The sequence below is a fragment of the Mirounga leonina genome, unplaced genomic scaffold, assembly GCF_011800145.1.
Source record: "Mirounga leonina isolate KUSES-001 unplaced genomic scaffold, KU_Mleo_1.0 Mir_101595, whole genome shotgun sequence".
Taxonomy (NCBI): Eukaryota; Metazoa; Chordata; class Mammalia; order Carnivora; family Phocidae; genus Mirounga; species Mirounga leonina.
Genome location: NW_023270158.1, coordinates 5,224,628 through 5,241,663, shown reverse-complemented (window position 1 = coordinate 5,241,663; position 17,036 = coordinate 5,224,628). Strand labels below are relative to the sequence as shown.

At 47.6% G+C, this 17,036-nt stretch overlaps 1 protein-coding gene across 1 annotated transcript in view; it reads left to right on the top strand.

Moving 5' to 3' along the window:
- The first annotated feature begins 334 nt into the window (after positions 1-334).
- MAP3K15 (mitogen-activated protein kinase kinase kinase 15) overlaps positions 335-17,036 on the top strand; it is a 121,197-nt gene continuing 104,495 nt past the window's right edge. The window contains exon 1 of the mRNA XM_035000495.1: positions 335-904. Within this exon, the coding sequence (XP_034856386.1) occupies positions 547-904 (358 nt within the window). The 5' untranslated portion in view covers positions 335-546. The remainder of the gene's footprint in view (positions 905-17,036) is intronic.

Here is a 17,036-nt window from a genome sequence, read left to right as displayed (position 1 = left end):
CTTCTCCCCTCAATTCTGAGTTAAAACTACCTCTGTATTTAGTTTGAAATTGGATATTTACCTCCAAACCAGCGCTTTGAGAGAGTTTTTACTCTGCTTGAAAAGCTTCGACTTGTTTTGAAGGAAAAAACCGGGACTCCTCCTAAAGTTGGTCAGTCTGGAGGGAAGGCAACAACAAAAACCTGAAACTGACGAATCCGCCCTCCTCGGGCGCTGCCGGGGGGAGGCGGCAGGGGGCGCCCTGCCAGCTCCTGCCCCGCCGCCCTTCCCAGACCTCCCCCCGCCCTTCGCTCGCCCTGACGTCCCCAGCCCCCGCCTCTCTCTCTCCCCAGCCTTCAAAGGGCGCTCGGGGGCTGCGGGGCTGCGGCTTGCGTCTGCGGCCGCGGGGCCCTGTCTTCACCTGCCCGCCGCGGGGCCACCGGCGCGCGCTGGCTCCCGCAGCTCCCCGCCCGCGGCCCGGGAACAGGTGCCGGGACTGCTTGTGGCCCGCAGCCGCCCGCCGCTCGTGCGGAGGTGGAACCCAGGAAGGGCTCGCAGGGCGGCCACATGGAGAGCGGCGGCGGGACTCCCCCGGCTGGGGCGCTCGGGGCGGCGGCCGAGTCACCACCGTGCCCGCTGCCGCCGGGAGCCGAGGGCGCAGCGGGGCCGGCGGAGCCCGACGGGGCGGCCGAGGGCGCGGCGAGCGGGAGCGGGGCCGAGGGCGGGGGCGGGCCGCGGCGGGCTCTGCGGGCAGTATATGTGCACAGCGAGAGCCCGCAGGGCGGCGCGGCCGGCGGCCAGGAGGCGGGGGCGCGCCAGTGCCTGCTGCGGGCCTGCGAGGCCGAGGGCGCCCAGTTCATCTCCGTGCCTTTCGGGGAGCTCGACTTCGGGGAGACAGCTGTGCTCGACGCCTTCTACGACGCAGGTGAGGCGGATGCCCCCTTCACCCGCACTCCACCCCACCCCACCCTGTCCGCTTTCCTGACCCTGGCCCACGCCACGGCCCCGGCCCCTCCCCAGCCTAGCCTCCCGTGCCTCTCACCACCGGCCCGCCCTGCCTTTCCGCGAGGGGAGAGGAAGGGGCATTGTACCTTTTTACAGATAAGAAAACGGACGCCGCTGGCATTTAAGCTCGTTATTTTTCGATCCCCTTAAACAGCAGTTGACCCAAGAAACAGCCCGTAACCCAGATGATGCGGAGCCCTCCTCCCCACCCAGCTTTTACTTCCTCCCTCCGGCCCTGTCCCTTACAGCAGTGAGCGGGCCCCAACCCTAGCTACACATTAGAATCACCTGGGGAACTTTTAAAACTCCTCCTGTCCAGATTGTATCCCAGACGAATGATCCCACAATCTGAGGCCCCACGAGTTTTTAATGCTTTCCCAGATGATTGCATTTTGCAGCCGAGAGTGGGAATCCCTGTGCTACAATGGAGCGCGGATCTACGTGTAGGGGGAGGTGCTCTTAGAAATGCCCAGTGTTCTTTCCAGTAGTTTAATTCCTGCCCCAAACACACTTAACGGTGGGGCTGTGCTCTACCACCAGTGTGACAAATCTATTTTATCCCGTAATGCAGAAGCATTTGGGGGCGGGGGGGGGGGTCCGGGTGTCTTTCCTTGCTGGAATGGGATACTAGATACTCCAAGCTCACTGTGATAAGCTTGTGGTAAGAATCCAGTCTTAAAATCAATACTTTTTGGTTGGCAAGTTTCTCCAGGTGTGGAATGGATTGCTGCTTGGATGTTTTTCCTTACCGAATCTTTGGAATCTATGTGACAAGCCGCTGGCGCTTGGGTGACATTAATAAGCCTTGTACGTGGGACGGTAATTACCTGGTTTGTGCCTTGCTCTCTCCGTTGGTCAAGAGGTGGTAACAGTGCCCACCCTAAGCCTAAAAGCATGTGAGAAGGTACAGGGGGAGTTTGAGACCCTGGCCACCCGACGCGGAAGCAGTAACCCAGGTGTATTGTTCTCCATTCTCAGAGGCAACAGGGATCTGTTTTCTGCAGAGCAAATGCTCCCCACCTGGAAGGGGGCGGGGTGTCAGGCTTGTTCAAATAAAGTGGCAGCTGAGCCCGTTGAAAACACTCTTGACATTTCTGACCACTCAGAGTGTACTCCTCAGTGCTACGTCTTTTTAGAAAAGTTCCTCGGGAGCCCACTTCACCCAGAACCACTCGGTTTTCTTGACCTCTATTCATCCTCCTCCTAAATTAGAGTTTGAAAAGACTCTTCCCTGAAAGGTGAAATGTCTCTCGCTGTGCTGCACAGTTGTAGCCTCTTGCCTGCTGGTGCCAACTCTGAAGACGGGGGTGCCACGGCTTTACTCGGGGGGCGGGGGGTGTAACAAGCCTTCATCTACTAACCGGACCCCTTCTGGTTCGGTGTGAAAGTCCGGTCAGAAATCTTGGGCTTTCGATCCCAGAGCTACACAAGGCACCTCACCTTTTCTTGCTCTGGGCCCAGATTGCCTAGAATTTTCTGCATCGTGTACCTCCTTTGGTTGACCTTGGCTTGGTCTTGACTAAATCATTTCTCGGTACGTCATTACAACTAATAAATCTTTGCATGGGTTTGACCGAAGACCTATGCAAGTCCAATAGTGGGTTTATGGACTAAACAGAGAGCCCCCCCCCCCCAACCTCTCCTGATCTCTACCACTCACGGACTTGGGGCATCTCCACCCAAACAAAACAGAACACCGGCAACACAAACCGCACAGAAAACCAAATCTGTCACTTTGGCTTCTTTGTACAAGTTCTAAAAGCACGCTGTCCAACACGGTGGCCCCTAGCGGCAGGGGGCAGTTCACAAGGAAGTCAGTTTAAATGCAGTAAGTCAGTCCGTTATTGTCACCAGCTGTATTTCAAGGGCTCAGCAGGCACAGCGAAGAGAGCATGCTCTTCCTCACAGAAGGTCCCACTGGACTGCGCTGTTCTAGAAAACTGTGGGCGAGAGGACCGAATGAGCTGTCCCCAAAGGTATTTTAGGGAGCCTGGTAGTTGTGAAGTGCACTTCCGGTCTCTTGTACTCCTAGCAAGGCAAAGCTGGCTGGAGTGTGTTTTCCCCCGCCTTGTACGGTTTTCCGTGGTCCTGTGTGGGTCTGGAGGAGAGGCTCGGGGTCGCCGGTGCCTGGGTGATTCGGTGGGGGTGCGAGAGCCTCAGGCGGGCCTTCAGCTCGAGCGAGGACCGGTGACGCTGGTGAAAGAACACGGCCACGAGCACTTGAAAAGGAAATCTGAAAATATTTGTCACCTAAAATCTGCCATTTAAACATCTTTATGCATTTCATTGGCATTAAGTACATTCACACTCTTGTGCAACCAACACCACCATCCCCCTGCAGAACTTTTTCATCAGCCCAAACAAAAATTCTGTGCCCCTTCAACAGTAACTTGTCATTCCTCCCTCCCCTTAGCCCCTGATAACCACTGTTCTACTTTCTGTCTCCTTGAATTTGCCTGTTCCAGAAATTTCATATAACTGGGATCATGCAGTCTTTGTCTTTTTGTGTCTGGCTTATTTTGATTAACACAATGTCCTCGAGGTTCATTCGCGCTGTGGCGCGTAGCGGAGTGTCCTTGAAGGCTAATGAATACGCCACTGTTCGCCCTCGCATCTGCAGATGGGGCATTTGGGTCGTTTCCACCTTCAGGCTATTGTAGATAACGTCCTAATGACCATGGGTGTCTGAATACCTGCTCAAGTCTCTTCTTTCACTTTCTGGGGTATATACCCACCTAGGGAATTGCTGCATCATATGGTAATTTCATGTTTAATTTTTTTTGAGGGACATCTTGTTCGCTTTTAGCAGAGGTCCCTGTGTGCCTTTGGTCTGCAGAAGGACTAGCTTTTGTTTTACTTTTTAAGCATCTGTCCTCCGTCTTCAAAGATGAGAGTCTGGGGGCACCTGGGTGGCTCAGTTGTTAGGCGTCTGCCTTCAGCTCGGGTCATGATCCTAGGGTCCTGGGATCGGGCCCCCTGCTCTGCGGGAAGCCTGCCTCTCCCTCTCCCGCTCCCCCTGCTTGTGTTCCCTCTCTCGCGGTGTCTCTCTCTGTCAAATAAATAAAATCTTTAAAAAAAAAAAAAAAGATGAGAGTCTGGAATTCAGTAGAACTGTTAAATTCAGTGAGGGTCAATCCCTTGGTTACTTCTAGTGCTTGGAAAACAAGACAGGTCTTCTCTCTTTTTTTTTTTTCCTTGAAGAAACCCGTTCTTCTGGATGTGCCTTGATTCCTTTTGTTTAAATGCCCATGTATCTACTTGAACAGAATTCATAGTCATGACTTGCGATCACTTACTGCGTGTGCGGAGTGTATGTACACGCACCAGCCTGTTCTGCTTCCCGAGTGCGTGCTGTGCGTGTCTCTCTTGGAGCTCGGTGCCTGGGAACACAGCAAAAACCGAGACTTCCTGCGGGAAGGAAATCTGTGTAACTCTGGCTCGTGCTTTCCCACACATTCTGAGCTGGAAATTCTGTTTTCTCGGACACTATAGTTGAATATGCTTAACTGTGGTATCAAATCTTAAACGGAGGTCTGGTGCAGTAGAATACAATACAGTTATCGCCAAGGAACGCACCGTATCATTGATGCCCGTTTACTCTCCAGTTGGTTGGGTGGTTAGAGACCAATCTAAGTTAGAGCCTCCAGCTGCGTGCTAATTCGTGGCCTTCTTGCCTTAGCTAGTAACGGGTCCAATGACAAGAACCGCCCCTTTGATCAAGCCTTGTCCCTACCTGCCCTGGGGCGCAAGTTCTCTGTCGCTGTTGGGTCTGGCTCTGCCTAACTTTGCTCCTCTCTGAACCTCCTTTAGATGCCACTTTCCTGACCCTGGGGCCCTGCTTCTGAGGTGGAAGGCACCTGGATCCCTGAACCACTCTTCGGAGGGTAGCTATTGAAGCAGGAATGTTCACTTAGGGGTTTGCATAAGCAAGAGAGAAGCTTTTATTTGGTCAGGCTACTAAGATTGGGGGGTGGGGGTTGTTACCGTGGTAAGAGTATAACTTGGGTCATGAAAATCTAGCACAAATGCTAGAAAGTTGTCTGCAAGGTATGCCTTTCCAAGAGGAGGTCAGGCCACGAATCCCCTCATGTCCTGGATCCTCCCCGTTTATAATCTCCGCCGACCGTGGTGCCCGCGCCGTGGGGCTGGGCGTGAGGAAGGCAGAATTGAGACGCTGGCTCCCCTGGGTTCATACCAGCAATGGAAGAACACATTCTAGCTTCTATTTGGTTTCACTGGTTTTGGAGGCTAGGTTATTTTTTTCCTTTTGTATCAAATGATACTATAGTGATTCTGTTAGTTTTTAAGCTGGCGGTAATATCGGGCTTTCCGCCAAAATAGGATATGTCATGGTTTAAAGTACGGCCAGCTCTAGTCCCTTTTGCTGCCCTTTCCATGGGTTATGTCTAGCTTCTCCATCTGTGATGTTACTTGTGAATTTTTTTTAAAGGTTTTATTTCTTGAGAGAGCGAGCACGAGCTGGGGGAAAGGGAGAGGGACAGGCAGACTCGCCACTGAGCGGAGAGCCTGACGCAGGGCTCGATCCCAGGACCCTAAGATCATGACCTGAGCCGAAAGTCAGCCGCTTAACTGACTGAGCCCCTCAGGCGCCCCATACCTGTGGATTCTTCATCAGCTTGATGTGTCGTGTGGCAAAGACCGTGCCTTGCAAGCATCCATATCTTCTCCCACAGTTCCAAATCTCCCTTGCAGTTAGCGTGGGTCGTCGTGATTAGTGCTGGCCTGTGAAATGTGAGCAACATCAAGCATCACTCTGAAGGTGACTGAGACATCAGTGCGCCACCTCCATCTCTCTTTGCCTCTCTTGTGGCTTCCTCGAAGGTCATGTGTTCAACGTGGTAGTTAAGCCCCTGAAACTCCTGTGGCAGCATAGCCTAGCTTACCCTGACTAATAAAGCTTGCAGTGCATTCTGCTGGAAATGCCGAAATGCAGCTCTCCACTTTTGTGGACTCAATCCTCCGGTGCATTGGCTTCTGCTCAAGAGAGAGGCTTATACATGCCTTAAGACGGCTCGTAATTGGGTGCATACTCTCCCCGTCACTCTGGAAAATGCATAAAGTTCTAAGGAAGACAGGCCTGTGGGATGTGTGGGTTTGACAGTCGTAGAAGCTGCACTTTGTGCGGCACCTAGCCGTGGTCAGGAGATGGGCCAAATCTATTTCCAGCAGAATGTAGGGGCAATAGTTAGACATCGTCTTCTGTTAAAAAACTAAACATGGATGAGCAAAATCAGCAACCTGGGAGTCAGTCTTGGCCCCACCCTCTCAGTCATTGCCAAATCCAGCCTGTTGCTTCCAAAGTGGTTCTCAGATCTGCTTGACTTCGCTCTATGTGCCCCTCCTCCCCGGTCCAGGACTTCTCTCCTCTCATCCACGTTGTGGCCAACAGGCAACAGCTTCGTCACTGGTCTCTTAAGGCTGGGTCAGTCTTGGTGTGTTCCTCTCCGTGTCCTCTGCTCTGATGCCACCGTAGCCTGCAGTCTTGCTCTGCCCCAAACCTCCTCCACCTTCACATCTCCGTTCTTCCAGGGAGCCTTCACAGACTCCTCACCTGCTCTCTGCCGGCTTCGATCACACCGAGGTTTTCATTCCTAGCGAGTAACACAGTTGTGATTAAATAATTGCTGATAATTAACTCTTCAACGGCAGGGAGCCAGATGCGGTTTTCTTTGCTACTCTTGGAGTGATTCCTAGGAATATCTGTCCAGTTCCTTTTTAGAATAACTCTCAGTGGACGCAGATGACACTTGGTTTCTCCCGTTGAGATGAAGCAAAACTTGTTCGGTACCCTCCGCAGGAAATCAGAATGTGGTTTCCTGTGGAAACCATGTTGAAAATGGCGGCCAGGCATAGATATAGTCCAGTTGTGATTTTTTATTAGGAAAGAGGAGACATCCTAACGACACATTTCTGGATCTGGACCTTTCTCCTCAGTGGTACATCTCAAATAGAACAGACGAGAACAGCTCACACTGGAGACCCTGGAATGGAAACAGTGGTTTGAACTGTGTTCTGAGAATACTGGTTCTTTTCATTTGTCCACACTTTCTACGATGTATATTTTTCACAATGGGATTTTATTTTAAACAAGTGCAGTGGGAGAATAAAGATGACGTTATAACTGAGAAGCCTCCTCTCTCCCTGCTGGAGCCAACGGTGTGGCTTGCTCAGGCCACAGTGACTTTCCTTGCGGGGACAAGACCGCGTGAGCCCCTGGCTGGACCTCAGCTGTCCTCTGCTGGACCTGGCTGCTGGCTTGCCCATGGGGGCCGTTCCCAGAGCCTCCTTCCTTTCTAGCTGCTGTTACTGCTACTGACTCCTCATTGAACCTGGAACTTGACTCAATTCTTAGTCATGTGGGCTGAGTGAAAGAAGCATTGCACCTGCAGCATTTCCTCACAGCTTTGCTGTGTGAGCCTTGAGTGCATGGAGGGTAGATAAACCCTCGGGGGCTGGCCTGCTGCATTGCTGGCTGGCTGTTGTCACTGGGGCAGAATGTGTTAGGGGTTCCCAGCAGCCAACTTAAAAACCAGACTTTTAGAATGCAAGCCATAAACTATTGTTGAAAGCCTCTGTGTACCAGGCTTTGGGATAGGAGCTGTTTAAATCCTGGTCAAATAACCTCAGTGGGGGAGGGGTGATTTCATGCAAAGCCAGCTGGAAAACTTCTTGTCCCCCCCACCCCAATACCTTCCCAGCTTTCGGGCTGTTGGGTGTGGCAGGGCTTGGCCAAAATGCCTGGCAGTTGCTGGGGCTTGGTTGGTAGTAGGGGGTGCAGCGCAGGAAGGAGCTGAGCTGTGGACTGCGGCAGGAAGCAGCGTTCACCAGAGAATCAGGGTCAGCCCGGGGGCAGAGTTGGACAGAGGTGGAAGCGGGAAAGGAGTAGGCGCTTTAGATGTAGATGAATTTTTTCTTAAATTCTTATTGTGGAAAATTGCAAACATGGACATTACGCAGCTTCAACAGTGAGTATCATTGTGCCATATTGATTTCTTTACCGCTACCTACTCCCTGCCCCACACTTGATTATTACAGTCTTAAGCATTTTTAACCTACAGTATGTATACATTGAATGTACACATCTCCGCTGCACAATGTGAGAAATGACTAAACCTGCGTAAACAGACCCTATCACAATAGAAGTTCCATCTGTCCAGAAAGTTCCCTCATGTCTCCTCTTGCTCATTGCCCTCTCCACTCCCATTCCTGGCCCCAGAGAGTGCCTGAGAGGCCATCACCACCAGTTAGATTTGCCTTTGCTAGAGTTTTGTGTAAATGGGCTCATACAGTGTGCACTCTCCGGGTCTAGCTTCCTTCGCTCGGCATGTTGTTTTTGAGATTCACCCATATCGTGCCGTATATCTGTAGTTTGCTCCTTGTTCGTGCAGAGTACTGTTGGATTGCATGGATATACGCAGTTGGTTTAGTTATTCTCCTGTTGAAGGACATGTGGGTGGTTCCCAGTTTGGGCTATTACAAGTGAAATTGCTATGAACGTTTGTATATAGGTCTTTTTTGTGGGCAAATGTTTTCATTCCTCGAGTCAATAACCAGCAGTGGAATGGCTGGATCAAAGGGTAGGTGTATGTTAAACTGTATAAGGAAACTCCAAACCTTTTCCCCAAGTGGTTGTACTATTTTATATTCTTGGCACCGAGGCACAAGAGTTCTTGTGGCTTCGCATCCTCACCGACATTTTGTATCATTGAGCTTTTCGACTCTGGCCTTGTTAGTGGGGGTGTAGTGGTTTCTTATTAAGGTTTTAATTCACCTTGCCTTGATGATTAATGATGTTGAGTACCTTTTCAGGTGCTTTTTGCCATGCACATACATTCCTTTGTGAGGTGTCTGTTGAGACCATTTGCCCATTTAATTGGGTTGTCCTCTTATTATTGAATTACAGGAGTTCTTTATATATTCTGGATTCAAGTGCTTTGTCTGAAGTGTATGTTGTGAGCATTTGCTCCCAGACTGTGGCTTGCTTATTCATCTCCTTGGGACTTGTGATGAACAGAGAACTTTCATTCTGATGAAGTCTCCTCGAGGTTATTTTTCTGTTAAGGTTACCTTCTGTGTCCTCGCTGAGAAGTCTTGCCTCCCTCCAGGTTGTGGTTGTACACAGACTCTCCTGTGTTCTTCTGAACACTTGACTGTTGGAGTTTTTACACTGAAGTCTGTGATTGATCACGTACGCAGTTGGACGCAGGTGACTTGTGATGAAGCACACCTGACACCTTGTCTCAAGCACCTGGGAGAAGCATCTCGCCCCGGATGAGTGTTCCAGGCACTCAGAGTCCGGTTGCCAGAACCACGGCTGCCTGCCTGGCACCTCACCATCCAGGAAAGTGTAGGAAGTGCAGGTTATCCTTCGGGCCAATGGCCTCTCTGCCTTCTGGGGTACAGACCACCAAACAGATCCATGATGAAGCTTGACCAGCATGTGTTCCGTCACTGTGTCCCACTGCCCTGGGTGACACAAGTGGCAGAGGGGGGAAAAAAACCCTGGCTTTGGAGATCCGGTTTCCAGGTTTGCCCTGTCCTTTATTGGTTGTGTGACCCAGGATAAGCTTACTTAACATCTCTGAGCCTCATTAAAAAAAAATCTCTAGAGATTGACGCACAGTGCCCTGAACTTGGTAAGTGCTCAGCAATGTCAGGTGGTAGGGTCACATTATCCTCCCGCAGTCGGGTCAGACAATTTTTTTTCCCCAAAGTTTGGAGGTTGGAGATTTAACCCTAGCTCCATTCCTGGTCCTGTGCTGAAGAATGGAAGTGAGGAAGAGGTCCAAACCCCTGCTTTGAGATGCTCTTGATTTTTTTTCTTTCTATCAAGGTACAGAATACATACAGAAAAGGGCACAATCTTAAGTGTATGCTCTGCTGTGTAACTGTGCACTTGGATCAGAAAAGGGAGTGCCAGTCGCACCGCAGAGAGTGCTGGCTTCTGGTTTCTTCTGGTTTTCTTTTTTCTTTTTAAGTTTTTTTTATTCCAATATACTTAACATATTCCGGTGTAGAATACAGTGAGTCAATCCCATAGATCACCCGGTGCTCATCAGGACAAACGCGCTCCTTCATCCCCATCACCTGTTTCCCCCCCTCCCCCCCCCCCCCACCTCCCCTCTGGTGACCAGCAGTGTGTTCTCTTAAGAGTCTGTTTCTTGGTTTGCCTCTCTCTCTTTTTATAAATGGAATAATACAATTTCCTTTTGTTGCCTCTGGCCCCTTTCACTGACCATTATGTTTGTGGAATTCCTCTCTGTTGTTAATACAGCAATAATTCGTTCGTTTTCATTTCTCCGCAGTATTTCGTTGTAAGCATACACCGCAGTTTGTTTTCTGTTGAACAGTTGAGTAGTTCCAAGGTAGGAACGGTGCTGCTGCTAAGAATATTCTACTTTTTCTTTCTTTTTTTTTTTTTTTTAAAGATTTTATTTATTTATTTGACAGAGAAAGATACAGTGAGAGAGGGAACACAAACGGGGAGTGGGAGAGGGAGAAGCAGGCTCCCCACCGAGCAGGGAGCCCGATGCGGGACTCGATCCCGAGACTCCAGGATCATGACCTGAGCCGAAGGCAGTCGCTTAACCAACTGAGCCACCCAGGCGCCCCAAATATTCTACTTTTTCAAAAACCAGAGCAAGCCCCCGAGAACGCAGCTCCGTTGGGATGGCATCCTCCCCCGCGGTGGCGCTTCGTCCCGATCTGGAACCGTGCGGCGGTTGCCCTTGCACCCAGCAAAGAAGCCAGTGCCGTTCGCGGTCCTTGCCCGTTCCAAGCATCTAGCCTCGGCCCTGGGCAACCGTTACTCTCCTTTCTGTCTCTCTCAATGGGCTGATTCATGTCAGCGGCCTGATGTAACCTGCCTTGTAAGCCTGGCTTCCTCTCCGGTGCCTGGGTGGCTCAGATGGTTAAGCGTCTGCCTTTGGCTCAGGTCATGATCCCAGGGTCCTGGGATCGAGTCCCGCATCGGGCTCCTGCTCCATGGGGAGCCTGCTTCTCCCTCTGCCTCTCTCTCTCTGTCTCTCATGAATAAATACATAAAATCTTAAAAAAAAAAAAAAAAAAAAAAAACAGACTGGCTTCCTCTCGCTCGTGTCCACGGTTCATCTGTGTGGCCGCACGTGTCTGGACTGCGTTCCCTTTGGGGGGTGGCAGGAAATTCTGCTGGACGGATATACCACGTTTTTATCCATCTGTGGATGGATTTGGGGGTGGTTTCTAATTTTGAAGAACACTGCAACTTTTTGTGTAGACATTTGCTTGCCTTTCTCTTGAGTATGTGCCTAGCCTAGGAGCGGGATTTCTAGATCCTGTGGTAACACTCTGTTTAAGCTTCTTTAAAAAAAATTGTATTCTGATTAAAAAGCAGCTAATACAAAATCTCTCAGCCATTTCCAAACGAGCCGTTCAGTAGCATTCAGTACATTTCACTTTGTTGTGCAACCAATCTCCAGAACTTGTCCATCTTAAAAAACTGAAATTCTCCACCCATTGAACAACTCCCAGTTTTCCTCTCCCCTCAGCCCCTGGCAGCCACCGTTGTGCTTTCTGTTTCTATGATTTGACTACCGGACATACTTCATGTCAGTGGAATCATACAGTATTTATTTTTTTGTGACTGGCTTATTTCATTTAATGTCCTCGATGTTCATCCATGTTGCGGCATGTGTCCGAATTCCCTTGCTTTTTAAGGTTGAACAATCCATTGTAGGGATATACCATATTTTGTTTAACTGTTTATCCATCAATGGACACTTGGGTTGCATCCACCTTATATTTAACCTTTTGAGGAACCGCTTTCCAAAAGGCTGTTGTCCAAAGCAGCTACACATTTTACATTCCCACCAGCAGCGTATGAGCATTCCAGTCACACCAAATCCTCATCACACTGGTTCTTGTCTGTTTATGGTAGCTGTCCTAGTGGGTTTAAAGTGGTAGCTCATGGTGGGTTTGATTCACATTTCCCTGGTGACGAAGGATGTTGACTGTCTTTCCATGTGTTTTTTGGCCATTTGTGTATCTTCTTTGGAGAAATATCTGTGTGAACCCTTTGCCCATTTTTTTAGTTATTTGTCCTCTTACTATTGAGTTGTAAAAATTCTTTATATGACCTGGAGACTGATCCCTTGTCATACATGATCAGCAAATTTTCTCTGCCATTCTGTGATGTATCTTTGAACTTTCTTGAGGATGTCTCTAATGCACAAATTTTAATTTTGATGAAGTCCAGTTTATTTCTTTTATCCCATCTACACTGTTTCCCCTAATTTTTTTTTTAGTTTCTTATTTATCCTTATAGTACTTCTTTATTTCCGTTGTCAGCACACTGCAATCTGCAAGCCGGCCACCTTCATTTTGTAAATAAAGTTATATTGGAACACCTCCATCCATCTCTGTAATGGCAGAGACTGTGTAGCTCACAAAGCCAAAAATATTTATCTGGTCCTTTATGGAAAAAGTGTGGCCACTTGTGCTATGTAAATAAAAGCACATATGAATGTGCATTCTTATTCTCCCTTTCTTATTTAAAAGGTACCAGACCAATATACTGTTGTGCATCTTGCATTTTTCCATTAACAGTGGAGCCTGGACAATTTTCCAAATCAGAATATGGGAATCTTCCTTTTTCTTTTTTATAGCTGGATAGTACTTCATTGGGTGGATGTATCTTGTTTATTTTACCAATCCCTTCTTAAAGGATACTTAGAATATATATCTAAATTATTATATATATCTATAGATATATAGATATATATATTATTTTTGGCTACTAAGCTGCAGTGAATAATTTTGTGTAGATTCTATGTAATATGTATATAGGTTTGTCTGTTCATTAGGTATCCCAGAGTGACATTTGTGTATTGAAGAACAAATGCACCTATAATTTTGTAGCTAGTCTCATATTCCTATCTGTGGGTTATACGATTTTGTACCTTGTCCTTCTTTATGGCCAAACTGATTGCCAGTCTTTTGACTCTTAGTAATCTGATAGTTGAGAGATGGTATCTTAGTTTGAGCTTGTATTTCCCTTATTCTGCATGTAGTTGGGCATATTCCCCCCCCCCTTTTTTTTTTCCTGAGCTGTTCATTCATGATCTTTCCCTGCGTTTTTCACCTATTGGTTTATGGGCCTTTGGAAGAGGGCCTTAATTTCTAGATGTTTCTATGTTTGAGCATAAAGTCTTTGTTTTCTCTCTATTATTCAGACTGGATCATTTCTACTGAGCAGTCTTTAATTTCACTGACCCCTCTGTCATGTCCATTCTTCTTGTGAGCCATTCTGGTGAGTTTTCTATTTTGGTTATTATTCATTCCTAAGATTTCCATTTGGTTCTTCTTTTTCTTTGTTGAGACTTTTTTTTCCCATTCTTTTCAGAAGTGTCTGCCCTTACTTTTTGGAGGACTTTTATAATAATTGCTTTAAAGTCATTGTCAGGTAATTGTGATGTCTCTGTCCTCTTGTTATCGGAGTCCATTGATTGTCTTTTCCCATGTGAGTTGAAACGTTCCTGCGTCTTTGAAGTGATCCAAGTGATTTTGGATTGTACCCTGGATCTTTTGAAATCCTCTGATGAGATTCTAGGCCTTGCATATGTCCTATGGAGTCTGTTGGTATTTTTGCCTTAATGGGTGGTCAGCCTGGTTGGTTTAGGCTGCCAAGTTCAGTTTCAGTTGTGGTGCCCTTTGTGATTTCAAAGTCTTTTCAGTGCTGCTTGGCTTTGTACTTTGTGATTTACTGGGACTCCCCTTTTCGGTCCTGTGGCCAGAAGACCAGGGCTTATTTAACCCACTCTGCCTCACACTTCCCACAACTGCCCATGTTTGAGGCCAGGAATTCAGAGAGAGAAGAAAGCGATGGGGATTCACCACCACCCTCCTTGGGACCACAGCTCCTCCAGTTAGAGCAGAAGATTCCACTGTCTCAGAGGTCCAGGCGCCTGTAGGCACCACTGCCCTGACGGTCTCACCTGATACTGCTGTGGGATCATAGGGGTCCTGGATGTGCAAGGGAAGAGAGAAAAGAGAAAAGTGGACAACTGCCTTCACTCTCAGCATTTGGAGGCCCCTTTGCTGCTTTCTGAGCCAGAAGTAGAGGGCCTCTCCTGGTGCTCTCTGCGTCGACGCCCAGCACCCATTTTTGGGGTTTCAGGCTGCCTTCAGTCCGAGCTAAGGGAGACTGGAGGGGAAACGGGGAACTTGATTTTGGTTTGGTGGTACTTTGGAATCGGGTCTTCTCCAATCTGCTTGCTTCCTTTTCATATTCTTAAATAGCTATTCGATCCATTCTGCCTAGTTTTTACGGATGTGTTCAGGGAGAGACAGACTGGAATGTCTATTCCATCTGACTGAGAACCAGAACTTAAACTTGGACCATTACATTTTGAGATGTTTTGTCATGAAGCATTAGTAACCAGAATATAATATCTCTGCATCTTACTGATCAACTTACCACAAGCAAAAATATCCTCAAGGCCAGCTGTATTGTATCAGGCCAGTTCTGTCCATACCAGATGCTCTGTATGATTGTTAAAAGTTGGGAGCAAAAGTGGAATACATGAAACACAAGGCAATGGAAATGGTCGATATCATAAAGGCTCTTGATTGGTCTCCAGAGTAGTCCTCCAGTTATTTTGGTTGTGAGCCGGGAGCCAAGACCATTTTGATGTCTAGAATGACCCTTGGATGGTCATTGGATCTCACAAGGCTGACGCCGTAAGACTTGTTGGTTGGGTTTACTAAAAAAAGGTATCCTCTTTCCTGAGAATGAGAATCCTGCATTCAAAAGACTCGACCTTGTTAAGTAATTTTCATAAAGTCTGTGGCTAGCGAGGCATGCTTGATGGAAACCAGGAACTCTGGACATTGATTCTCAACCACCTAGGAAAAAGGGTACTGGTACATGGGAGAAAAAAAACGAAATTAGGTGGGGTAAGGATGAAGAAAAAAGGCCCTGTATCCAGCAGTGAATTCCCACTGTCATCACCAAATGAACTCTGTGCCCCTCCGCAGGCTGTGGGGCGGACCTCACTCAGGAAGCTTTGAGGACAGAATGGGTGAAATCAGTGGTCCGGCCAGAAGTCCTGGCACCTAGAGTTGATCTTGAAGGAACAGCTGATTTCATTAAGTAAAAGGGGGGTGTTACTGTTGAAGTGGATGTAAAAGCCACAGGTCCTCTTGTGTTGACTGGCGGTCATTTTAATGAGACAATCAGAGAGCAAATTAAGGAAGGCAGCGCTGTTTCCTACAATTGTGTCACTCTGACAGAAAAGCTCAGCGGTACCCCTTCACAGTTGGCGCTGTGTGGTCCCAGTACCTCAAGCTCTCCTCATCTCTGAAATCGCACACCTCTTGAAGGTGATGTATGCCACAGACCTTGCAGAAGAGAGAGTCGTTATCTGCTGGTCAGAAAAGGCTTTTAAGAACTATGTCTCCAAAAACTTTGCCGAAGAAAGTTAGGTCAAAGCAGATCCCTTTATAAAAGGGTGGAAGGAAGCTGAAGAGAACATTCAGGTGGTGAAGATGAAAATATTGAGGTGGTATATTTCGGGGCTGCCAGAGAACCCCGAGTTGGAGCTGTGACGAGCACCGTCATGGATGATGGCGCCAATACTGAGAGCACTTAAAGTGATGAACGCACCCTGGCGTGCAGTGGTCTTGTCCTCGTTAGCTGAAAGAGCAACATGAACATGTGCAAGCTAAGTGACTTAAGTCATGCTACGTCTTATGTGGCCAATGTTTCATTGTGAGTGCTCTAAAATTAAGCTCAGTGTGTCCATTCACCTCAGATCATAGTTTACTTATATTTCGCATATGTCTTTGAAAAAAACTCGTAGTGGATACATCTCAATCACACTTACAAAGGTATACACATTTTATTTTTTGGTCATTCTTAAAAAAAGATCCTGGAAAGCCAAAGATAGGGGGCCAAGTATAGGTTCCCGATGTCCCCACTCTCCTGCCCCCTGCCTTCCCCGTTGCAATGTGATACTTCAAGCACCTGGCACCCAGCCCCTGTCGATGTTGTATTTGGTAAGGATTTGTTGACTTCCTGACACTGAATTGGTAGGTTGTCTCCCCCTTATGGGATTGGAAAATTGGATTTAAAGTAGAAGTAGAAGGCGCTTCCTGTCTAGTAAATCTGGGCTCTGCTGTTTTTAGGTAGCTTTTGGATAACTAATGTTGTCTAAGTCCAATCAGATTTTTTAAAATGTCTTTGGCAGTAAAGTTATTCTAAAATCTAGTTCATTTAGATACAACCAATCTTACCTTCGTTATTTTAGATTGCCTGGAATATATTTAAAAAGACTGGCATGAACCAGTACAATCACAGAATTACTATTTGGTAAATCATTTACCATTATATCATTTTGTTGATGAATGCTTTGCTTTGGAAATCAGATGCTTTTAAACCACACTAGAAAATTACAGTTTTACTTACTACTTATAAAACATTGCACAAAAAGAATGTTTAAGTGTTCAAAAGTTTTTTTTTTAAAGCTTCTTTTTTTTTTTTAATATTTTTTTTTTAAGATTTTATTTATCTATTCATGAGAGATAGAGAGAGAGAGAGAGGCAGAGGGAGAAGCAGGCTCCCAAGGAGTAGGGAGCCCGATGCGGGACTCGATCCCAGGACCCCGGGATCATGACCTGAGCCGAAGGCAGACGCTCAACCATCTGAGCCACCCAGGCGCCCAAGTGTTCAAAAGTTTTTAATGAACTAAAATCCTATGTATCATTCATCTTGGTTTCATATTAGCATTCTTAAATTGTTTGAAGGGCACTTTGTTTTTAAATTCAGACACTTTCCTGCTAAGCGTAGATTTTAAGGGGAGCCTTGGCTTGTTACAAGTCCCTGTTGTGGTATCACTTCTTAAGCGTTGTTAAACCAAGACGGGTAAGGTGCATATATGTCCCCATCAAGAAGGATGGTTTATTGTATGCAGACTTTTCCCCAGAAGCTGACCTGTGTCCTTAGAAACTGAAAGGTAATGGTTGCTCGAGCATGGTCTGCATTTGCAAATGGAAAT